Source organism: Bos grunniens, chromosome 17 (genome assembly GCF_055505025.1).
Source record: "Bos grunniens cultivar Pamir isolate PY7600 chromosome 17, Bosgru_T2T1.0, whole genome shotgun sequence".
In the NCBI taxonomy this organism is placed as follows: domain Eukaryota; kingdom Metazoa; phylum Chordata; class Mammalia; order Artiodactyla; family Bovidae; genus Bos; species Bos grunniens.
In genome coordinates this window covers 4,987,501-5,013,257 of record NC_141181.1, presented here as the reverse complement: position 1 = coordinate 5,013,257, position 25,757 = coordinate 4,987,501, and the positions used below count along the sequence as shown (strand labels likewise).

The 25,757-nt window shown below is 37.4% G+C and overlaps 1 protein-coding gene across 50 annotated transcripts in view; it reads left to right on the top strand.

Annotated features, from left to right (window-relative positions):
- ARFIP1 (ARF interacting protein 1) overlaps positions 1 to 25,757 on the top strand; it is a 140,156-nt gene that overhangs the window by 69,127 nt on the left and 45,272 nt on the right. For 10 of the 50 annotated variants that reach the window (XM_086346264.1, XM_086346281.1, XM_086346263.1 and 7 more), the window contains 4 exons: positions 4,711 to 4,819; positions 11,883 to 11,978; positions 13,517 to 13,629; positions 20,450 to 20,671. In XM_086346264.1, the coding sequence (XP_086202390.1) occupies positions 4,711 to 4,819; positions 11,883 to 11,978; positions 13,517 to 13,629; positions 20,450 to 20,671 (540 nt within the window). Of the gene's footprint in view, positions 1 to 4,710; positions 4,820 to 10,118; positions 10,235 to 11,215; positions 11,277 to 11,882; positions 12,072 to 12,572; positions 12,708 to 13,516; positions 13,630 to 20,449; positions 20,672 to 25,757 lie in introns of those variants that run through there. The other 40 variants (XM_086346255.1, XM_086346253.1, XM_086346269.1 and 37 more) reach the window with 13 other exon arrangements.

Below are 25,757 nucleotides of genomic sequence, written 5' to 3'. Positions count from 1 at the left end.
TGATGCTAGGAAAGATTGAAGGCAGGAGAAGGGGACGACAGAGGATGAGATGGTTAGATGGCATCACCAACTCAATGGACATGAGTTTGAGTAAGCTCCGGGAGTTGGTGATGGACAGGGAGGCCTGGTGTGCTGCAGTTCATGGGGTCTCAAAGAGTTGGCCATGACTGAACAACAACACTAACAACCAGAGTAAGCAGTACACAGAAAGTGCATTAGTGTTGGTGAGGAGCTGGGGAAAGGTGGAAGTGGGAAGTGACCTCTAATGGGTACAGTTTCTTTTTAAGGTGATGAAGATGCTTAGATAATGATGTCTGCACAACCTGTAAATATACAGACCCCACAGAATTACACACTTTAAAAGGGCAGACTTTATGACAGTGAAGTGAATTCATTGTACCATGGGTACTGTGTGTCTATCATTCAGTCAAGAAACAGAGCATCATTATGAGCTTTTACATCACTGCTCTTTCCCCACATGAGCCACATGGCTCAGTCTCTCATTTTGTTCAGAATTCTGCACAAATTTTACCTCTTCGGATAGACCTTCCCTGAATATCCCATCCAAAATAGCACCCTTTGCTTGTTACTCTGTATCCCTCATCAGTTCAGTTGCTCAGTCGTGTCCGACTCTTTGCGACCCCATGAATCACAGCACACTAGGCCTCCCTGTCCAACAGCAACTTACAGAGTTCACTCAAACTCATGTCCATCGAGTTGGTGATGCCACCCAGTCATCTCATCCTCTGTCGTCCCCTTCTCCTCCTGCCCCCAATCCCTCCCAGCATCAGAGTCTTTTCCAATGAGTCAGCTCTTCACATGAGGTCGCCAAAGTATTGGAGTTTCAGCTTCAGCATCAGTCCTTCCAATGAACACGCAGGACTGATCTCCTTTAGGATGGACTGGTTGGATCTCCTTGCAGTCCAAGGGACACTCAAGAGTCTTCTCCAACACCACAGTTCAAAAGCATCAGTTCTTCGGTGCTCAGCTTTCCTTATAGTCAACTCTCACATCCATACGTGACCACTGGAAAAACCATAGCCTTGACTAGACAGACCTTTATTGGCAAAGTAATGTCTCTGCTTTTCAATATGCTATCTAGGTTGGTCATAACTTTCCTTCTAAGGAGTAAGCGTCTTTTAATTTCATGGCTGCAGTCACCATCTGCAGTGATTTTGGAGCCCCAAAAAATAAAGTCTGACACTGTTTCCACTGTTTCCCCATCTATTTCCCATGAAGTGATGGGACCAGATGCCATGATCTTCTTTTTCTGAATGTTGAGCTTTAAGCCAGCTTTTTCACTCTCCTGTTTCACTTTCATCAAGAGGCTTTTTAGTTCCTCTTCACTTTCTGCCATAAGGGTGGTGTCATCTGCATATCTGAGGCTATTGATATATCTCCTGGCAATCTTGATTCCAGCTTGTGCTTCTTCCAGCCCAGCATTTCTCATGATGTACTCTGCATATAAGTTAAATAAGCAGGATGACAATATACAGCCTTGACGTACTCCTTTTCCTATTTGGAACCAGTCTGTTGTTCCATGTCCAGTTCTAACTGTTGCTTCCTGACCTGCATATAGGTTTCTCAAGAGGCAGGTCAGGTGGTCTGGTATTCCCATCTCTCTCAGAATTTTCCACAGTTTATTGTGATCCACACAGTCAAAGGCTTTGGCATAGTCAATAAAGCAGAAATAGATGTTTTTCTGGAACTCTCTTGCTTTTTCGATGATCCAGTGGATGTTGGCAATTTGATCTCTGGTTCCTCTGCCTTTTCTAAAAGAAGCTTGAACATCTGGAAGTTCACAGTTCACGTATTGCTGAAGTCTGGCTTGGAGAATTTTGAGCGTTACTTTACTAGCATGTGAGATGAGTGCAATTGTGCAGTAGTTTGAGCATTCTTTGGCATTGCCTTTCTTTGGGATTGGAATGAAAACTGACCTTTTCCAGTCCTATGGCCGCTGCTGAGTTTTGCAAATTTGCTGGCATATTGAGTGCAGCACTTTCACAGCATCATCTTTGAACAGGAATTCCATCACCACCACTAGCTTTGTTCATAGTGATGCTTTCTAAGGCCCACTTGACTTCACATTCCAGGATGTCTGGCTCTAGGTGAGTGATCATACCATCATGATTATCTTGGTTGTGAAGCTCTTTTTTGTACAGTTCTTCTGTGTATTCTTGCCACCTCTTCTTAATATCTTCTGCTTCTGTTAGGTCCATACCATTTCTGTCCTTTATCGACCCATCTTTGCATGAAATGTTCCCTTGGTATCTCTAATTTTCTTGAAGAGATCTCTAGTCTTTCCCATTCTGTTGTTTTCCTCTATTTCTTTGCATTGATTGCTGAAGAAAGCTTTTTTATCTCTCCTTGCTATTCTTTGGAACTCTGCAATCATCTGCTTATATCTTTCCTTTTCTCCTTTGCTTTTCACTTCTCTTCTTTTCACAGCTATTTAAGGCCTCCCCAGACAGCCATTTTGCTTTTTTGCATTTCTTTTCCATGGTGATGGTCTTGATCCCTGTCTCCTGTACAGTGTCACGAACCTCAGTCCATAGTTCATCAGGCACTCTGTCTATCAGATCTAGTCCCTTAAATCTATTTCTCACTTCCACTGTATAATCATAAGGGATTTCATTTAGGTCATACCTGAATGGTCTAGTGGTTTTCCCCACTTTCTTCAATTAGGAGTTCATGATGTGAGCCACAGTCAGCTCCCAGTCTGGTTTTTGCTGACTGTATAGAGCTTCTCCATCTTTGGCTGCAAAGAATATAATCAATCTGAGGTACCCTCTTACCCTGCCTTAAAAAATTAAACTTACTACTTATTACAGTTTCTACTTGAACTGTGGGTTCAAGCAGTCTACCTACAGTCAAATTTTTGTGTAACTTTTCCTTTGGTTCTCTGTATCCACAGTTCAGCTCTGAGGAGTCAACCACCTTGGATCTTGTAGTACTGCAGTACAAGCGTATTTATTGAAAAAAAAAATGCATATAAGGTGACACAGTTCAAACCTGTGTTTTTCAAGGGTCACCGGTATTTTTACTGTAGTGCATTGTACCTGAGATGCATTCATTTACTATCCGTCTCCTCCTTCGGTCACACCTCAGATGAGTCTGATGGACAGAGGTGGTCTGTTTCCTGCAGTGCTCCATGTGTAGTATCCATAGCAGTGACTGTTGTGAACTTGGTGCTCAGTAGATGTTGATTGAATGAATAAATAAATCCTCTATATTTCAGAGTTCAAGAAGTACTTTTTCTTTTCTTATTCGGTTCTCCTGGACTTAGCCCCTATTCCAGATTCTTCTGATATTGTCTTTACTTTGGCACCAGGTTCAACTTTTATATTAATATTTATATATCTTGTCTCTCCTTTGTGTTATCTTTTTCTCTGCCGAGCAAGTCTAGCATAGTAAGAATAAGCAGATACTCAATAAATTTTAAAGTGAGCTTATTGCTGTAGCAACTCTGTTGGTTTGTTTGGGGGTGTGCTGGGTCTTCGCTGCTGCGCATGGACTTGTCGCTGCGGCGGCTTCTCTCATTGTGCAGCACGGGCTCTGGGGCCTGCGGACTTCAGTGGTTGTGGTCCCAGGCTTGAGCGCACAGGCTTGGGAGTTGTGGCACGTGGGCTTAGCTGCTCTGCAGCATGTGGGATCGTCCCAAATCAGCGGTCAAGCCTGTGTCTTCTGTGTTGGCAGGTGGATTCCTTATGTTGAGCCACCAGAGAAGCCTGCAACTTCTTAATCTATACGATGTTGTCATAAGTCCCTTAGTTTATTTAACAAATTCATTTACTTATTTGTCCAACAAATATTTATTGAATATGTTAGTGATAATCACTATGAGAAAAATAAAACTAGATAATCAGAAAAGAAGTTCCTGTATGAAGGTTGCTGGAGTTTCAGATTCTAGCTGTACATTATATGTGGTGGAATAGGGCCTTAAGGAAGAATTTCAAAGACATCTTCTAGTGTATCACTAACTTATCGTTACGAAGAACCAGTAGAGTCTAGTCATAGACTGATTATGAAAATTGGGTAATTCCTCATATCCAAGCCAGAGGCAAGAAAGAACTTTTAGTTGGAAATCTGTGTTTCATGGCTTTCTCTCTTTTCTTTTACTGTAAGACTGAATGTCAAATATTGTATTTATTACAGTTACAAGCTTAATTGCAGTTAGGTTGGCAAATATCAGTAATTTAAAATAAATCTAAATCACAAGAAATTTTCTTTTCCTTACACTGATTGAAGCCCTGTTTACCTAGCTAACCTGCAAATCAGAGGGAAACTTAATATTGCAAGTGAATGATTTATGTTAAACATCACCAAAGGCTCATCAAGATGATATTAGACATCACTGAGCTTTTTAATATTAGACATGACTTTTTAGTCATCTTAATTCTGTCCTTGAAATGATTTTCCTTATGTATCAGAAGATTCGAAATTTGAAATTGAATTTTAATATCTGTCTGATGCTTAAGTCTAAACTAATGAAACTATTTTATATTTGGTGTACACTGTATCTCTTATAGCAAACCTTGCTTAGTTTGCTGCAGATATACATCATCTTGGACCACCATGACAGCATAAGGGAATACTACACAGTAGAGAGAAAAATAGTTCACCATGTGATTAAAAGGACAAAATTATGCTGAACTGCTGTGTGGTGTGAGATTTTTACAAGATTTTCTCTTTTATTCAAATGTTGCTAAGGATTTGAAGCGTTCATTACCAGCTGGACTTGGTCTCTCAGAAACGCAAATCACATCTCATGGCTTTGACAGTACCAAAGAGGGGGTTATTGAAGCAGGATCATTTCAAGGTAAGGAACCCATTATTTTTAAAGATGAGCGGGATAGAAGATGGGAGAAGGTCACCAAATGCTACCTTTAGTAGAGTTGAGAACTTTGATTTCATGATAAAACACTGGTTATAAACATAATCCTTTTTCTCTTCAATTTAATTTAGTAATTGTTTTAATAGTTGTCTTTATATAAACAGGTTAGCGTGCATAATTTCACTGATTACTGCTTGAAAATTGGTTTAAAAATACTGAAAAACTCAAAAATTATACCAAAAATGCAGATTTAAATTATTTTAGTGGTAACCACAAAATTTATGTCAATATTGATTTGTATAAATACATATTTCTTATTTCAAAGCAATTAGAAAATGAAACTTTTATTTTTCTCACTATATATGCTGTGTTGGAGGTCTCCTGAGAGCACCCTCCAATAAAGTAATTTTCAAAGAGGACTAACAGGACTCAGTGTATAGTCATAATCCAGACTGTGATGATAGCAGAAGTATACTGAGCACAGTCGGCAAAGGCAAAGGGTGCCTGAGGTAAAGGTTGGGGTCCTTTCCCAGTCCAGTCATAAAGGACATGCTTAATTCTCCCAGCAGAGCTGTGACAACAAATGTGAAATGTTGCTAACCAAGGAAGATAAATTAGTGCCTAGGGTTCTTATTGGAGATTGTCCACATAGGCACCCTCTGCCTAGCATGTGCCAGATTCCAGACTCCCAGAAGGAAAGCATAAACCACATTGTTTGTATAAACAGTTTAGGCATAGTGAGCAAGTCTTAGAATTCCAGGAATGGTGAGAATCACTCCAAAATTAAAGTTCTCAGATGCCAGTTGAGGGCCAATCTTTTGTAAACTGGTCTTTTCAAAGGTAAATAGTTAGATCTAGTATGTTAGCTCTTTTCTGCATACATTCCATGTATGTGTTTTTTTTCTTTTTTAATATAAAGAAAAACACTTCCTGTTTAAATACTCTTGCCTATAATAACCTTTTTAGGTATTTTTTCATCTTTACACAAGTGAAAGAAAATAAAATCATGTAGATGTAAAACTGGATTGTTTTCTTGACAGAGCTCTAGTTAAAGTAGCAATACTTGGATGTTCAATGAAGTATTTTAATTTTAATACTGCGTTAAGTTCAGTTCAGTTGTTCAGTTGTGTCCGACTCTGCGACCCCATGAACTGCAGCACGCCAGACCTCCCTGTTCATCACCGACTCCTGGAGCTTGCTCACACTCAGGTCCGTCAAGTCGGTGATGCCATCCAACCATCTCATCCTCTGTTGTCCCCTTCTCCTCCTGCCTTCAATCTTTCTCAGCATCAGGGTCTTTTCCAGTGAGTCAGTACTTTGCATCAGGTGGCCAAAGTATTGGAGCTTCAGCTTCAGCATCAGTCCTTCCAATGAATATTCAGGGTTGATTTCCTTTAGGATGGACTGATTGGATCTCCTTGCAGTCCAAGGGACTCTCAAGAGTCTTCTCCAATGCTTCTCCAGTTCAAAAGCATCAGTTCTTTGGTCTTCTTTATAGTCCAACTCTCACATCCATACATGATTACTGGAAAACCATAGCTTTAACTATACAGATCTAGTCGGTAAAGTAATGGCTCTGCTTTTTAATATGCTGTCTAGATTTGGTCGTAGCTTTTCTTCCAAGGATCTTTCTTCCAAGCATCTTTTAATACTGTATTATAATTTCACAAGTTGAAAAAAATATCTCCATGCCTTTGTACTCTGTAGCCCTCTTGCAGTATTCTATATTTTATTATACTAATGGCCAATAGTGAGAAACAACTTATATTTTAAAATATATTCCTTGCTAAATGGATCCTAGAAATAGGCATTTAGGGTAATCCAGTATACTATCTTCTACTCTAGGCTGTAAAACGAGTGGACTTTCTACTGACATCTTTTTTTTTTTACCCTTTTCATTCTTATGTTCACAGAAATAAAGATATAGAAAGGCAACACGTGCATCAGTATCGCAGTAGTCATTGCATAGCATTGTGGTGGTGTTCTCTAGGCTTTGAATAACTTTGAATTTGAGAAGGTTGACTGATTGCCTGAGATTATGAACGTTTGAAGACACAAGGCACACTTTGCGTGACATCATTTTCCAACCAGTCACCAATTTCCAAATTTAAATGTCAACATAGAATTAAAAAAAAAAAAAAGACTTCTACAATTAAGATATTTGAAGATTTTCAGTGATATTATTTGGCTGACATTTGGTTTTATCCTTTCCCCCTTAAACAGAATAGTATATACAATAATCAAAGTCAGCTGGCATTGTAACCTGTTGTCCATGAACAGGAAAGTGCCAGTCAGTTTCACTTGCTTATAGATCCATTGTAGTCCCTCAGATTGGAATAAAAAATGTGTTTTGTGATAATGGCAGTAATTTATGTCTCTTTGAATTGACTTTATAAAACACTTTTTAAAACAAGCTACATGGTTAATCCGTATGTTTAAAAGATAATCATTCTGTCATACTCAGATTCATTAAGCATTTACTGGAAAGTTGTAGTTAAGTGTCCTTGTTTTGAGGCATGTATGCATAAATTAGAATGAACATGATTTTCTCATGTTTAAAATTTAGAATATGTTCTTATTGTTGTTCAGTTGCTAAGCCATGTCCAGCTCTTTGCAACCCCCATAAACTGCAGCATGCCAGGCTTCCCTGTCCTCCACTATTTTTGCTCAAACTCATGTCCATTGAGTCAGTGATGCCATCCAACCATCTCATCCTCTGTTGCCCCCTTCTATTTCTGCCCTCAATCTTTCCCAGCATCAGGGTCTTTTCCTCTGAGTTAGCTGTTCACATCAGGTGGCCACAGTATTGGAGCTTCAGTTTCAGAATCAGCCCTTCCAATGAATATTCAGGGTTGATTTTCTTTAGGATTGCCTGGTTTGGTCTCCTTGCTGTCCAAGGGACTCTCAAGAGTCTTTTCCAGCACAATTCGAAAGCAACAATTCTTCAGCGCTCAGCCTTCTTTATGTCCAGCTCTCACATCTATCTGTACATGACCACTGGAAAAACCATAGCTTTGACTATATGGACCTTTGTTGGCAAAGTGACATGTCTGCTTTTTTGAATTTTAAGTTTTAAGCCAGGCTTTTCACTCTCTTCTTTTACCCTCATCAAGAGGCTCTTTAGTTCTTCTTCACTTTCTGTCTTTAGAGTGGTATCATCTGCTTATCTGAGGTTGTTGATATTTCTCCTCGCAGTCTTGATTCCAGCTTGTGATTCATTCCAGTCTGGCATTTAACATAATGTACTCTGCATATAAGTTAAATAATCAGGGTGACAGTATACAGCCTTGTCATACTTCCTGCCCAATTTTAAACCAGTTCATTTTTCCATGTAAGGTTCTAACTGTTGCTTCTTGTCCTGCATGCAGGTTTCTCAGGAGACAGGTAAGGTGGTCTGGTATTCACATCTGTTTAAGAATTTTCCACAGTTTATTGTGATCCACACTGTCAAAGACTTCTAGCATAGTCAGTGAAACAGAAATAGCTGTTTTTCTTAAATTCCCTTGCTTTCTCTGTGATCCAGTGGATGTTGGTAATTTGGCCTCTGGTTCCTCTGCCTTTTCTAAATCCAGCTTTTACATCCAGAAATTCCAATTCACATACTGTTGAAGCCTAGCTTGAAGGATTTTGAGCATTACCTTGCTTGTGTGTGAAATAATGTACTTTATGTACAAATAATGTACTTGCTACCTTGCAACTGTGTGGTAGTTTGAACATTCTTTTGTATTGCCCTTCTTTGGGATTGAAATGACCTTTTCTGGTCCTGTGGCCACTGCTGAGTTTTCCACATTTGCACATATTGAGTGCAGCACTTTAACAGCATCATCTTTTAGGACTTGAAATAGCTCAGCTGGAATTCATCACTTCCACTAACTTTGTTCGTAGTAATGCTTCCTAAGGCCCACTTGACTTCACACTTCAGGATGTCTGGTTCTAGGTGAGTGTCCACACCATCATGATTGTTCAGGATATGATAGTTCTGTGTATTCTTGCCATCTCTTCTGCCTCTGTTAGATCCATACTGTTTCTGTTCTTTATTGAGCCCATCTTTGCATGAAATATTCCCTTGGTATCTGATTTTCTTGATGAGATCTCTAGTCTTTCCCATTCTATTGTTTTCCCCTATTTCTTTGCACTGATCACTGAGGAAGGCTTTCTTATGTCTCCTTGCTATTCTCTGGAACTCTTCATTCAGTTGGGTATCCCCAAGAAAATGAAATGCAAGAAGATTAAAGTGGTTGTCTGAGAAAGCCTTAAGAATACCTTAGAAAAGAAGAGAAGTGAAAGGCAGAAGAGAAAGGGAAATATATACCCAACCAAATGCAGAGTTCCAGAGAATGGCAAGAAGAGATAAGAAAGCCTTTTTAAATGAACAAAATTTAGGATATATGTCTCATGAAAAAATGTTAGGAGTTGGGGCTCTGTTAGCTTTCTGGGAAAAACTGAATGATAACTTTATAAGGACCCTATTACCATTTATTTTTCCATCTCTGGGGCAAATTTAGAAGAAATTGTGCTTAAATTCAGTGTAACAATAAATATTGAAATCTACCCAAGAAATACATGGTAGAATGAATAACAGTGAAAACCATGAGTAAGTCAAAACTCTTAAGAATGAGTTGTTCTTGGTATCTGAGTTTTGTTTTAGTGGGGTTTTGATCATTGCATACACATTATTCATATTCCTAGACTTCTCCTGTTGAGAGAAAGCTGAGCTAATTCTCCAAATTTCATCAATTAGCAAAAGCCTAGAGTTTTAAGAATTATTTTTGTTGGAATGATTTACTTATTTGTGAGTGATTTTAGTAACTAAATTAGTCTGACTTAAAGATTTGAAGATACAGAGAACAATTAACCCTTGAAAGTAAAGCAAATAGTTGAAGGTCTCTACTTATCTCAGCACTGTGTCTTTTTGCTACTTTAGTTTGGAAAGTTCTGTATCACTTGTGACATATATGTTATACATATCTCATGTTAAATCATGGGATTATTTCTTATGCAAGATTAATAAACAGTAATAGCCAGAACAACAGAGCTCTCTGTTCCTGGGATTATCACAAAATGGAATTATAGTAGTCATCGTTTATTGAACTCTTCTTTATGTAATAGTAGAGATAGAGTTTTTGTTTAAAATAGTGATTGCATTGGATAATCCATTAAATGCCTTCCAGCTTAACAAGTAATTTATGGATTGATGTTTTTTGTATTGAATTTAATAATGGAGATATTATGGTATGGATTCAGAACACCTGAGAATCTAATAAGCTATTTAAACCTCTCTGAGCCTCTTTTTCCCTGTAGTTTAGCATCAGACTAGTTGATTTCTGTTGTCCCTTCCAGTTTTAAACTTTTTTGGTTCAACAGAATTTTTTTTGAAAGACAGGTATCTCAATTTGAAAGGTAATGCCATTCTATTTAGATACATTGTGTGTTTTGGATTTTAATGTTAGATTCAGTCCACATTAAGTATTCCTTATTATTAAAACTGGTGACTGTTCCTGATCAGAACTTCGTATATCTGGGATATGAGAAAGTTGACATTCATTCTTACTGGAATATTTTAATTATAAATTTGATATGTGTTTTTAGAAAACTGGAAAAGAGTATAGTTGTAATAAATTTATCTTAGAAACATTAAAATATATTCAGCTAAATGTGAAGGATGTTAATAATTTTTTCAGTTTCCTTTCAATGTTCACTTCCCTAAAGACATAAAACCTTTAGAATTTAAAATAGTCAGTTGAAGCTGTATAGTTTTATGCTGGACATTAGCAACAATGTTGGGTACTCAGTTTTTCTTAACTTTTTTAAAAAATTAAGGCTCAGAGATGTTGAGTAATTTGCCAGGGTGTTCCTGATACTATTTGATAAATAGAGCCAGAATTTCAAACCCAGAGTTAGAATTTTAAAACTCAGTGTGTTTCATTCCAAAATTGTATTCTTTCCTCAGGTTCTCAAACTTAGCTGTGTTTGAGAATAAGTAGCTTCTAAAAAACTACTGTTGCCTAATGAGCAGCATGGTGACTATAGTTAATAATAATGTATACTTGAAATTTGCTGATAGATCTCAGGTTTTCTCACCACACACACAAAGATGGTAACTATGTGAGGTGATGGATGTAATCATTTCACAGTGTATACATATATCAAAAAAATCATTTTTTATACCTTAAATATATGCTTTTTTTATTTATCTAATAAATAAAAGCAGAAAATCAATCTAATAAAAAAGCTAAAGCTTCCCCCGCCCCCCGGAAAAGCTCTAAAAATAACCTGTTTCAGTGATAATCAGTAGATCTTGTGGAATGTCTCAGGTATGTTTGAAAAGCTTCAGAAGTCTTATGATTAATCAGAATAACACTCTGTATTATCACTTCTCAGGCTTCAAAACACATACAAATCACCTGAAGATCTTGTGAAAATGCAGATTCTAGTTAAGTAGGTCTGTATTTCTGATGCGCTCCGAGATGACATAATTGATGGAAACCCCTTGCATCCATACTATGAGTGGCAGTAATCTGTAGTAGGTGATACTTGATTTATGATTTGAAATTTTTGGCTATAATTTCTGTGAAGGGTGATTCATTCACATTTCTGTGAATGTTAATGATAAATTTGATACAAGTGTTACATGCCTTTGGATTTCTACTTGAAGAGCTTTCCTCCCTATGTTAGAGTAGCAAGTTATACAATGTTGAGTTAAGCTTTAAAACCATTTCAGCTGTGTCCTTTAATCACATACTTTTAATTGATTTGAAAACAGCCAAGTCCAGGTAGAGTACTGATTAAACATGATCTTACCAAGTCTCTTCTTACAGTTATGTGTTTTGTTTGGTTTTAATAGTTCTAAGAAAAGTTTATGTAAGAGCTCATCCTGGTAGCATCCATTTGTTACTCATCCATTTCTGCATGGAAGCAAGTCTATTAGTTCCAGCTTTTAATCCTTTTTTTGAATATTTTAAAGGAAATGTCAGTACAGCTATATTCAAAATGTATATTGTGTGGAGGAAGAGAAGCATTTTCACAGTGAAATGTCTGCCCTTTTCAGGTTCCCCAGCACCACCTCTGCCATCTGTTATGTCTCCTAGCAGGGTGGCAGCTAGTCGACTGACTCAACAAGGAAGTGATTTAATTGTTCCTGCAGGTATTCACTGCACTGATCGGATAAAGCCCTTCTTGCTACTGCTGAAGCTAAACTCACTCACTCAATTTCCTATCGCTTGCTTTATATTCTTAGGTGTGTTATTCTGGCTTTTTTGGTGGCTGTTTTTTTGTTGTTTTTTTTTTTTTTTAACAATAAGGAAAGTGATCTCTCTAGCCATAGCTTACCTTTCTGGCTTTTCAGAGTTTATTAGGCACAATCTCAAACATGAAATTTCTGAAATAACAGAAAAAAACACATTAAAGTTTGATTCATTTTTAATCTACCTTTCTTTTCTTTGCTCTGGAAAATGTTGCTTTACTTATTTGATCCTAAACTCTTGGCTTTGCAGCTCTGCCATCTGTTTTCAGTTAAATAAAAAAGGACTTTCAACAGTTGGGTTGTTCATTATTTGGAATGAATCAAGTGGAAAAGGTTGTGTCTTCCTTTTTTCAACTTTGACTTAACAACTAGTTGTCAAATTGCTTCAAAATACTATGTAATTTTCCAGTTATGCCGAGTGAAAAGTACTGGGAAAAACCTATTTCTTTGCATTGGATTTGCTTTTCACTTTAATACTGCTGGACTATAAAAACAAGGCAAATTTACATGAAATGTTAATATTTTATACTTTATGTGAGAATTTTGTAAATTCTTAAACGCATTTGATTTTATATACTGTTCTCCTTAGATTATGGTAAAACTGTGGTAAAGCCTGGCCTGGCTACAGGGGTGAGAGAAGAAATTTTTGCTGACTCTAACCTTTTAAAACCATTTTATAAAATGTTTTCTCTTGTCTTTTTTAAAAATTGTTATTTTAAAATTATGATGTTTCTATCCCAAGTTATTAGCATCATAAATATTACTAAATATGTTCTTATGTAAAAAGTATTTTACTGTGAGGAACTGTATAGTTGTAGAGTTGCTGTTATGTCATAATTTCTTAATTGTTGGAGTAATGCATTATCAGGGCTTTATACTGCCTGTATTAATTATGGCTTTGGGGGAAGTGCTGGCTTTCTTGAGGAAAAAATGAGGCACAGTGAAGGTCTTGTTTAACAAAACCTCTTATACTACAGTAAGATATTTTTGATGACTATCTAAAGTTATAGTATTTTTAAACCCTCCAAAATTTTGGTAACATTGTGTTGTTGCTGTCTTCTGTGTAGTATAATGAAAGGAGATCACTGTGAAGAGTGTGAGCCTTTCAGATTTTTAATGACAATTTTTTAAGAATCATTAGGTTATAAGATAAATTGTGGAAATTTTATTTTCCTTGAAGTAAGTAGCAGTTTAGAGAAGAAGGCCTATTGCAGCATTTTTTTTTTTTTAAAGAAGATGGACAAACCAAAGAAATTTTTTATTGCAGTATCAGGAAATCATCCTTAAAATGATTCCAAGAAGTCCTAGTCCTTTACTTTGTGGGAATCTTCTTATTTCTTTAAATGCATAAGTAGTTTAATTTGAACTGCATCAGTGTTTTGTTTTCTTTCTACTTGTCTGTGTGGTTTGCATTTTTATCTTTTGTTCTGATGTTACAGGTAGCCAGAGAACACAGACAAAAAGTGGTCCAGTTATTCTAGCAGATGAAACTAAAAATCCTGCCATGGAAAAGTTAGAACTTGTTAGAAAATGGAGTCTAAATACCTACAAGGTTTGTAATTTTTTTTAATATTTCCACCCCAAGTAGCTCTAAGAATTTCATTCGAATGTTACTCAAATTATTATTTTGCAATTATATAAATGTATAGGAGAGTATAATGCTCTTTCAACATAAATATACAATTAAAAATATTGTGTCTTACTGATCTTTGCATAAATGTAGTTTTAAAAGTCAGTAGGTTGAGTTCTAAAAAGAGCTACTAAAGCTCTTATTAATTGACAGATAGTACATAATTAAAGAAGAAATATGTTGTCTGGGAGCACATTTAGCTGTAGAACTGCCATAGATATGTTTGTCACAACCTCCATCTTTTTGATACTTATAGCAGCAAAATGTTGAGAGGTATATTAGTTTTCCAAAGTTTGAAATTCTCTGATCTTACTGTAATAACTAAACACTAAACTGTACAGACAGTATATGAGTTGGATTTCAAAGGTTTGTTGTTGTTAAGTGTATTGCTTCAGAGTAAGTATTGATTAGTTTTCTTACATTCTCCTAAAGTAAATAAGCAAAATTTACTCTAAAGCAATACAGCTATATTTAATGTGTTACAAATAGATAGCTCAAACCCCAAATTCACTTAGTACCTTTGAATCTTAACAGGGATGAGACAGTAGAATTCGTAGAATAGTTAAGTGGATGGAAACCCTAACAGTTCTATTTAGAGCATCAGCGTTAACACTCGCTCTGTTTGTGAATTGGTAGTGGGCCTAGTGGTCTGTAAATCAGGAATTGTCTGTATTTTTATACAGGAGTCTCTGATGTGTCTTCTAAAGAGCAATACAGAAGTGCATTTATTTTTTCAGTTAGTATTTTTAAAGTACGATCTGCAATTTTGCACAGAAGTACAGGTTTTCTTAAGAGGATAAAAGTGCCCTGAAACTGCTGCATGAAACTTTCCATGTCATGTTGCTCATGTCAGTGTGAAACTGAGAAATGCCAGTGGTAGCCGTCAAGACTTGGTGCCCGCTGAACCGTTCTCATTCAGGATATTCTATTTGCCCATTGCCCCTTTTGTTCTCAAGGATGTGGATGCTCTCATTGCAGGAATACTGTTTTTCCTTTGGTACTCCTTCATATCAGAGCAGTTCATCCAAACATTCAGATGTCTACTTCATCTTCTCACTGATTCCACATGCCCAGTTAATTATTAAATGGACTCTGCCTCTTTAATATTATTTGACTTTATCCTTGTCTCCATCTTAGCCTTCACAGCCATGTGATTACTCTCTTAAATTACTGTAGTAGCTTCTCAACAAATTGTCTCATCCTGCAGATTCTGCTCTGCCTGACGTGGTTCAGTTTGCTTAACTCCTTCCCTCGATCCCCATCTACCTTTCCGTTTTTATCCTGCTGCTCCTCTCTTCCACCCGCAGATCTCGTGATCCATACCTGCTTATCCAGAGATTTCCTAAACAAGCTGTGCTTTCTCACACTCTGCAGCTTGTTCTGTGTTTGCCCGCTGCCTGAAATTCCCATTCATACTCCCTTTCGTTTCACTTGTTTATCTTTCATACCAGATTCAGTCTCACTTATTTATTTATTAAATTCATTTATTCAGTCATTCCTTTGTTCATTTATTCCTGAAATTTAGCCACACATTTTGAGCCTAAAGAATACAGGTCTTATTTTTGAGCCAAATCCTAATAATCCTAATTTGACAAATTATCAAGTTTAATTTTTTGTCATTTTGGCCTTCCTCTCTTGTGTCAGTTGTGTTTTCCTGTTGCTTATCTTTTTTTTTTCCTGTATGTGTGTGTTTATCAACTGTTCTTTTCTTCTTTTACTTCTACAGTAATCAGAGTTGAATCCTTCCTAGTTTATAGTTATCTCTACCTTAACATGGGGCTTCCCAGGTTGCTCAGATGGTAAAGAATCCTTCTGCAGTGCAGGAGACCCAGGTTTGGTCCCTAGGTCGGAAAGATCCCCTGAAGAAGGGAATGGCTACCCACTCCAGTATTCTTGCCTGGAGAATTCATGGACAGAGGAGCCTAGTGGTCTGTACAAGTCCACAGGGTCGCAAGGAATCGGACACGGCTGAGCAACTAACACTTTCACTTTTTTTTGCATTACTGTACCACATTCAGATTTTCTGTTATTGAAAATAACCAGACTTCATAATGCATACACATGGCACAGTACTATGTGAAGGAGTTATCATTCTTGCAGTGATCATTTTATTTTTAACTGAAAAATTTTTTTCATCAGAATAATTTGTGTATCTCAATCTAAGTCAAAAGAGAGAAAGTCCTAGCTTACATGATTTTATGGAGTTTGTAGCTCAGTGTGTCTGGACTGACATACAACTGTGTTCTTCTGTCTTTTTGACCTTTTTAGTCCAAATTATGAGCCGACATAGGACATTCATTGTCATTAGGATAATCCTTCAAGTGTTGATTCTGATTTGTGCTTATTATCCATCATACTCTGAGGAATTTGATTCTGGCTATGACTTTGTTTCTCTTTCATGGACTTCAGTTTCTTCATGATTTTTGTTTTTAATTTCTTCCGTTTCTGTTCTCTGGCAGACACTTTAAAGCTTTTACTCAAAGAGGATATTAGCACTTCTTTGTTGGTGTTTAATAAAGGAAGTGCTAATATTGGCTCCAAGATTAGTCTGGTGATTAAAACCAAATATGTAAGAGAAGTGATTTTAAGTTTAGGCCTTGAACCTATTTTCTTAAATATTATTTTAATCTACCTGATTTTATTTATTCCAGTTTGAATCCAAAATTTATTTATTTTCTTATTTTCTCTCATCTACAGGAATCAGTGTGAATAATAAACTCTGGTTTATCATTTTTGTTCATTTTTGTATTTTGCAAATATAGAATATAGGGTACTTGTAGAAGTCTGTCTTGTTTTTTAAAGAATAATCTCAGTTTTAGCATCCAGACCTATTTAATGTCTCTTCCAAACATTAAATTCTTTTTAAAAATGTTTTAAGAACTTGCCACCAGTATTCATACCTTTAGCAAATGAATATTTGTTGGCTTAAAGCCAGTATCTTTTAAACTTTCATTCCTGGCTTTCTTACCATATTATTTATTTACTAGTTTATCTGTTTCCACTGTTCAGGTTCTGATATTTACTTTAGGCTCCCTTCTTCCCTATCCTTTAGTCTTAACAACTTTCTTAATATAGTATCTGTCTTTTGCTGCCATTAGCTTATTCTTTCCCTTGTACCTAATTGTTTTATTCTAAGCTCTTGGTGCTATTTAAATACTAATAGTATCCAGTGATTATCTTGTAAATTCATGACCTGTGCGGTGGTGATTCATGGTATTTTATACACTATTTATCATTATTTTGTCCTCTCCCAAGTAGGAAATCTCTGTAGAGCAATAATTTACTTTTGCTTTTTCCTGCATGTTTAACTTTACTCCATTTGTCCTTTTATCCTCAAAGTAAATCATTCATTTATATGGAAAGCTGGACAGGACCACAGATCATGGAAAGTCATCTGCATTTTCAGGGACTTTGGAGAAGGGTAAAGAACTGAGAATTTTTAATTGTCTTCTCTTTTAAACTTGCTTTATAATGTATACTGAAGGTATGTAATATATACCTTCGATTTTGCACTTCAATTTCAGTATTTACTAGGAAGCAACTTAAATAAAATTCTGTTTTTCTGTGATCCTATGAGAAACTTGCTCTGGGACCCTGATGAGTGGGGAAATGCCTCGCACTTTATGTTTTCTCACTGCAGCTTTCTTTACAAAGCCCCACAGAGGCTGTCTGTAGCATTCTCACTTCCAGATTACTTAGATTTCCTTGAGAGTGGTTAGTTATCTATTGGAATATAAGCTCTGAAGTTCAGTTTCAAAACTTGTTTAAGGTGTCCAGATTTGATGCCTTATACTCTTGCCTTACTTTTCCCATTGCCATAGCTTCCTGGAAACAAAAAAAAATTTCCTCATTAAACCTTTGACCTTACTGTCTGCTTATCACCATTATTTCTGTAAAAAAAATGACCACTCAGACAAAAGTAGACATTTCTTTCATTTTGCCCAGTCTGCCAAGTTCCTTCAATGAATTCTGGCTTCTTGGTTTTCAACAGACTATTATATCTGGATAGCTATGGAAAGTACCACATGCTTTGGCTTAAGAGTAGGTAAATGCCTCTGATAATATTCTGTTGCATAGGGAAAATCCTTGTGTGGAAGAAAAGTGGAAATGAGTGGTATATCTTGATCTTGTTACCATTTCAAATATTACTTGCTGATGTTCTCTCATTAAAATCACAAAGTCTGAGGTTAAATGTTCTCTTTATGTGTTTTTCATCCCCAAAGAGTGTTTGTGTGTTTTCCATAGAAATAGTTTTATCCCTTCTATGAGTTTGGCCTTTCATCTTCCTATCACTTTCTATAGAGTTAATTTCTCTACTTTTTTGTTTTTAAAAGAACTCTTTTATTTATAAAAGTTTATTTGTAAAGATCCTTAATTGATGGTAATAGAGAGTGTCAGGGAATTCATTTCTATTTAAATAGAAAAATATAAGTAGCATATATGTTACCGTTAAAAGGATAAATAGACTTCCCTGGTGGCTCAGATGGTAAAGCGTCTGCCTACAGTGAGGGAGACCCAGGTTTGATCTCTGGGTTGGGAAGATTCCCTGGAGAAGGCGATGGCACCCCACTCCAGTACTCTTGCCTGGAAAATCCCATGGACGGAGGAGCGCGGTAGGCTACAGTCCATGGGGTCACTAAGAGTAGGACACAATAATAGATTTATATGTGTTGACGAGGAAAAGGCCTTCAGAATGGGAGAAAATAATAGCAAATGAAGCAACCGACAAACAACTAATCTCAAAAATATACAAGCAACTCCTACAGCTCAACTCCAGAAAAATAAATGACCCGATCAAAAAATGGGCCAAAGATCTAAATAGACATTTCTCCAAAGAAGACATACAGATGGCTAACAAACACATGAAAAGATGCTCAACATCACTCATTATCAGAGAAATGCAAATCAAAACCACTATGAGGTACCATTTCACACCAGTCAGAATGGCTGCGATCCAAAAGTCTACAAATAATAAATGCTGGAGAGGGTGTGGAGAAAAGGGAACCCTCTTACACTGTTGGTGGGAATGCAAACTAGTACAGCCACTATGGAGAACAGTGTGGAGATTCCTTAAAAAACTGGAAATAGAACTGCCTTATGATCCAGCAATCCCACTGCTGGGCATACACACTGAGGAAACCAGAAGGGAAAGAGACACGTGTACCCCAATGTTCATCGCAGCACTGTTTATAATAGCCAGGACATGGAAGCAACCTAGATGTCCATCAGCAGATGAATGGATAAGAAAGCTGTGGTACATATACACAATGGAGTATTACTCAGCCATTAAAAAGAATACATTTGAATCAGTTTTAATGAGGTGGATGAAACTGGAGCCTATTATACAGAGTGAAGTGAGCCAGAAGGAAAAACACCAATACAGTATACTAACGCATGTATATGGAATTTAGAAAGATGGTAACGATAACCCTGTGTACGAGACAGCAAAAGAGACACTGATGTATAGAACAGTCTTATGGACTCTGTGGGAGAGGGAGAGGGTGGGAAGATTTGGGAGAATGGCATTGAAACATGTGAAACGTCATGTATGAAACAAGATGCCAGTCCAGGTTCAATGCACGATGCTGGATGCTTGGGGCTGGTGCACTGGGACGACCCAGAGGGATGGTGTGGGGAGGGAGGAGGGAGGAGGGTTCAGGATGGGGAACACATGTATACTAATTAAATAATTTTCTATTAAAGAAAAAAAAAATGCTCGGATATGATGTATAGCATAGTTTCATGTTTACTTTAAAAATATTATGTATGTGATTATATAGGTTTAAAGGGAAGTCTTATTAATAGTTTTCTACTATCCAGTCGAATTAAAGGAAGAGGACATTCATTTTTATTTCATTCATTATTTTCACTTCTACAACAAATACTAATTCTGTAACCAAACTTTAAAAGACATGATAAAATAACATATTTGCAAATTTTAAAAATTTCAGTGCTTATTTACTACTTTTTATAATATTTTTAACTTTAAATGATAATGATTATATTAATGCCCTATATGGTTGCTCTTATAATGTATTGTTGAGTAGTGAATTGAAAACTGTAAGCTCTTGTATCATTTCTGGAACAGAAATAGAATACCATAGAATAGAGTAACATAGTTTAATACTATTTTATCTAGGCAAAAGTAGAAGAAGAATTCAGAAATCTCTAATCTCTACCTCCTTCTCTGGCCTTCTCCCTTCCCTCCTCTCCATCCCCTCTTCTTTCTCCTTCCTTTCTTCCCTTCATTCTTCCTGTTCACACACACACACACACACACACACACACACACACACACAACTATTTAAGGGAAATCTAGAAGGGAAAAAAGCATTTGAAACTAATAAGAAAGTACAGTTTTGGTATTCTTATTATTCCTATATTAATAGTCCAGTATTCTTAAATCAATGCTAAGTATGTCAGTTGTTTTAAATCATCTACCAAAATGCACAGAGCTTGAAATATGATTACATGAGAGAACTCATGTGGCAGTATATAAATTAGCTAGGTGAGTTTTGAAAATCTCTGATTAGTAATAATTAATAGGCATGATTGGTAAGTGTACTTTCTGGGTCCTGATGAACGTCTAAAGGGGACTGAAAGTTTGCAGTTTGTTAGGCTAGCTTGTTTGAAGCCAGAAATTGTGTATACCCTTTGCTTCAGTGTGTGCACTTTGGATTACTGCTTTTATCTTTTGTTCTTTTTTTTTTTTCCTAAACAAAATACATCTTTCTACTTTTAGTGCACTCGACAAATTATCTCTGAGAAGCTGGGCCGTGGATCAAGAACTGTGGACCTTGAACTTGAAGCTCAGATTGATATATTAAGAGATAACAAGAAAAAATACGAAAATATTCTAAAACTGGCTCAGACCCTATCGACCCAGCTTTTCCAGATGGTGCATACCCAAAGGCAACTTGGAGATGCGTTTGCTGACCTGAGTTTAAAATCACTAGAACTCCATGTAAGATTATTTGAAATAACTCTCGGAGGGGAGAGGGGTGAAAAGGGTGAAAACGGCAATAGGAGTGTTCTAAGAGGCAATTTGTTACATTTCTGATTTGTTGACTCTAATAAAATTGGAATCTTGTGGTATTCTTTTATTTCAAGAAGGCTCAGCTGACTTTTGTTGAAATACTGATCCAAAGAAAATGTCAGCTGGAGGTTTCAGGGAAAGGGAACTTGGTTAGAGGAAAGGAAAAAGAGTACTCAGCCTGCTTGAGCCTAGAAAGAATCATATATAATCATGTAAATAACTGGGTGTGGGTAAAAAGTAAATTCAGGCACCTGTTGAAAATCTTGGGGCTTCCCGGGTGGCGTTAGTGGTAAAGAACTTGCCTGCCAATGCAGAAGACACAGGTTCGATCCCTGGGTCAGGAATATCCCCTGGAGGAGAAAGTGGCAAACATCTCCAGTATTCTTGCCTGGGAAACCCCCTGGACAGAGGTGCATGGCAGGCTGTGGTCCATAGGTTTGCAGAGTCGGACACAACTGAAGCAACTTAGCACAGCATGTTGAAAATCTCTTACCTAGTCTCTGAATGTCCTAAACAAGACTTACTTGACTTAATTTGTGATACGCTTTTTCATTAGTGTAAGTTATGAATTTTAGAATGAAATTATTTTTCCGTGTATAGAAAGCATTATTCATTTCTTATGCTGTCTTTTTTTTGGCTGGCTCTCTGTTGCTGCCTGTGGGTTTTCTCTAGTTGCAGCAAGCAGGCGCTGCTCTGCAGCTGTGGTGTGCTGGCTTCTCTCACTGGGAGCATGGGCCCTGGAGTGCACAGGCTTCGGTAGCTGCAGCCTGCAGGCTCACTGGTTGTGGCAGACGGGCTTAGTTGCTCTGCCTCATGTGAGATCTTCCTGGACCAGGGGTAGAACCTGTGTCCTCTGAATTGCAAAGTGGACTCATAATCACTGGACCACCCGGGAAGTCCCATCTAATGATATCTTAAATTACTCCTTTTATGTCTTTTTTTCCTCACCTGGAACCAAAAGATGTAGAAATCCCTTTTCTACGAAAATCCCCTACAGACGAATAACTTGAGAAGTTAGATCATTTAGAGCATTAAATTATTTGTTAATAATCTAGAATCTTGGACAAAGAAAGTTTGGCTAGAGATGACAATATTGAGATAAATATTGAGATTCAATTCTAACTGAGTCACTAGACAAAAAGAAGAATGAAACTAATATTTAGGAAGCTGAGTTATAGCAGCTGTTATTACTGAGTATCCACAATTTCAGTGTGATGGGCGGAGTGCTTTTTAGCCATTATATCATGTAATTTCTCTAATAACACTGGAAGAAATGTTATCCTCATTTTATAGAGGAGGAAATGGAGGCCAGGATGGTTAGGTAGGTTTTATGAAATCATGAAAAACAAAAGATGGAAGTGGAATTTATATTCAGGTCTTTCTGTCTCTTCCTGATCTCTGCCTGTCTCTTTAAGTGAGAGCTTTAGAAGGTGTGACCCAGAAAAAAATCCCCACAGTATGGAAAGAGATGATCAGAGTATAGGGTCTGGGGAAGTACAGCAGTGTTATCAGTGATGCTACATTGAGTAGAGTCTATTGATTATAATACTTAGTGCCAATTGGGGACTTACTGTACATCAGATACAGCTCTGAGTTGCATACATGTGTGTTAGCTCATCCAATGCTCAGACTTAGTTAGTAGTACTTTTATTACCTTTCTTTTACAGATATGAAGTCCTTTAAAAAAAAAAAACCTGAGCATATTCAGGTCCTCAGTATTCAAGTCCATTGTTGTTATTGTTCAGTTTCTGAGTCGTGTCCGGCTCTTTGCAACCCCATGGACTGTAGCACACCAGGCTCCTCTGTCCTCCACTGTCTCCCAGAATTTGCCCTAATTTATGTCCATTGAGTCAGTGATGCTGTCTGACTGTCTCATCCTCTGCTACCCCGTTCTCCTTTTGCCTTCAATCTTTCCCAACATCAAGGTCTTTTCTAGTGAGTTAGCTCTTCCCATCAGGTGACCACAGGATTGGAGCCTCAGCATAGTCCTTCCAGTGAATATTCAGGACTTAATTCCTTTAGGATTAACTGGTTGGGTCTCCTTGTTGTCCAAGGGACTCTCAAGAGTCTTCTCCGGCACCACAGTTCAAAAGCATCCATTCTTCGGCTTTCAGCTTTCTTTAGTCCATCTCTCACATCCATACATGACTACTGGAAAAACCATAGCCTTGACTATATAGATCTTTGTTGGCAAAGTGATGACTCTGCTTTTTAATACACTGTCTAGGTTTGTCGTAGCTTTCGTTCCAAGGAGCAAGCATCTTTTAATCTCTTAGCTGCAGTCACCATACATAGTGATTTTGTTGTCCAAGAAAATCAAGTCTATCACTGTTTTCACTTATTCTCCTTCTGTTTGCCATGAAGTGATGGGACTGGATGCCATGATCTTAGGTTTTTGAATGTTGAGTTTCAAGCCAACTTTTTCACTCTACTTTTTCACCCTCATTAAGAGTCTCTCTAGTTCTTCTTCACTTTGTGCCGTTTGAGTGATCTCGTATGCATATCTGAAGTTGTTGATATTTCTCCTGGCAGTCTTGATTCCAACTTGTGATTCATCCAGTCCGGCATTTCACATGATGTACTCTGCATCGAAGTTAAATAAATAAGGTAATATATAGCCTTACTCCTTTCCCAATTCTGAACCAGGCCACTGTTCCATGTCCGGTTCTATTGCTTCTTGAACCACAAGAAGTTCAAGTTCCTGTTTCTCAGGAGACAGGTAAGGTGGTCTGGTATTCCCATCACTTTAAGAATTTTACACAGTTTGTTGTGATCCCCACAGTCGGAGGGTTAAGTGTAGTCAGTGAAGCAGAAGTAGATGTTTTTCTGGAGCTCCTTTGCTTTCTCCACCATCCAATGAATGTTGGCAATTTGATCTCTGGTTGCTCTGCCTTTTCTAAACCCAGCTTGTACATCTGGAACTTCTCAGTTCATATACTGCTGAAGCCTAGCTTAAAGTAATTTGAGCATAAACTACCTAGCATGCGAGATGAGTACAATTGTGCGGTAGTTTGAACATTCCTTCGCATTGCCCTTCTTTGGGATTGGAATGAAAACTGACCTTTTCCAGTCCTGTGGCCACTGCTGGGTTTTCCAAGTTTGCTGGCATATTGAGTGCAGCACTTTCACAGCATTGTCTTTTAGGATTTGAAATAGCTCGACTGGAATTCCATCACCTTCACTAGCTTTGTTCATAGTAATGTTTCCTAAGGCCCACTTGGCTTCACACTTAAGGATATCCAGCTCTAGGTGAGTGACCACACCATCATGGTTATCTAGGTCATTAAGACCTTTCTTGTATAGTTCTTTTGTGTATTCTTGCCACCTCTTTTTAATTTCTTCTACTTCTGTTAGGCATGATAAAAGACAAAAATGGTAAGGATCTGTCCTTGTATGAAATATTCCCTTGATATCTCCAGTTTTCTTGAAAAGATTTCTAGTCTTTTCCATTTTATGGTTTTCCTCTTATTTCTTTGCATTGTTCATTTAAGAAGACCTTCTTATCTCTCCTTGCTGTTCTCTGGAACTCTGCATTCATTTGGGTGTATCTTTCCCTTTCTCCCTTATCTTTCGATTCTCTTTCTTTCCTCGGCTGTTTATAAACTCTCCTCAGAAACCACTTTGCCTTCTTGCATTTCTGTTTCTTTTTCTTTGGGATGGTTTTGGTCACTGTCTCCTGTACAGTATTATAAACCTCAGTCCATAGTTCTTCAGGCACTCTTTATCTATCAGATCTAATCCCTTGAATCTATTTGTCACCTCCAGTATATAATCATAAAGGATTTAATTTAGGTCATACCGGTCTTCACCATCAGTGGCTGGGGCATAGATTTGCCTTTCTGTGATGTTGAATGGTTTCCTTGGAAACGAACCATGATCATTCTGTCGTTTTTGAGATTGCACCCCAGTACTGTATTTCAGACTCTTCTGTTGACTGTGAGGGTAACTCCATTTCTTATAAGGAATTCTCGTCCACAGTAGTAGATATAATGTTTATCTGAATTATATTCTGCTATTTACATCCATTTTAGTTCACTGATGCCCAAGATGTTGATGTTCAGACTTTACATCTCCTGCTTGTCCACATCCAATTTACCTTGATTCATGGACCTAACATTCCATGTTCCTATCCAATATTGTTCTTTACAGCATCAGACTTTACTTTCACCACCAGACACATCCACATCTGAGCATCATTCTGGCTTTGGCCTCGGCGCTCATTCTTACCGTAGCTGTTAGAAATTGTCCTCCGCTCTTCCCCAGTAGCATATTGGACACCTTCCGACCTAGGGAGCTCATCTTCCAGCATCCTGTCTTTTAGCCTTTTCATGAGGTTCTCCAGGTAAGAATACTGGAGTGGTTTGTCATTCCCTTCTCCAGTGGACCACAGTTTGTCAGAACTCTTCACTGTGACCTGTCTGTCTTGGGTGGCCCTGCATGGACAGCGTGGCTCATAATTTCATTGAGTTACACAGCCCCTTCTCTGCGACAAGGCAGTGATCCATGAAGGGGATTCAAGTCTGTTGGACCCAGTTTTATTTTTTAATAACTTTATTTTTTTCTGTTTTTTTTCTTAATTTTATTTTTGTATTTATTTTTTTATTTTTGGCTGTGCTGGCTCTTCATTGCTGCATAGGCTTTTGGTGGCTTCTCTTGTTACAGAGCATGGGCTCTAGAGTCCTCAGGCTTCAGGAGTTGCCGCACATGGGCTCAATAGGTATGGCTCCTGGGCTCCAGAGCACAGGTTCAATAGTTGTGGCACACAGATTTAATTGCTCTGCAGCATATGGGATCTTCCTGGACCAGAGATTGAACCCATGTCTCCTGCATTGGCTGATGGATTCTTTAACTTTCCACCAGGAAAGTTAGAGGACTGAGTTTTAATTTTTGAGTTTCTTATTTGAGCATTTCTCTTTGTAAGGATTGGTATTTTATGACTTTTATTCTTTCTTAGAGATCTTCCAATGATAAATTTACTAATTTTTAAAAATAGAATAAATGTTTTATCTTGCAA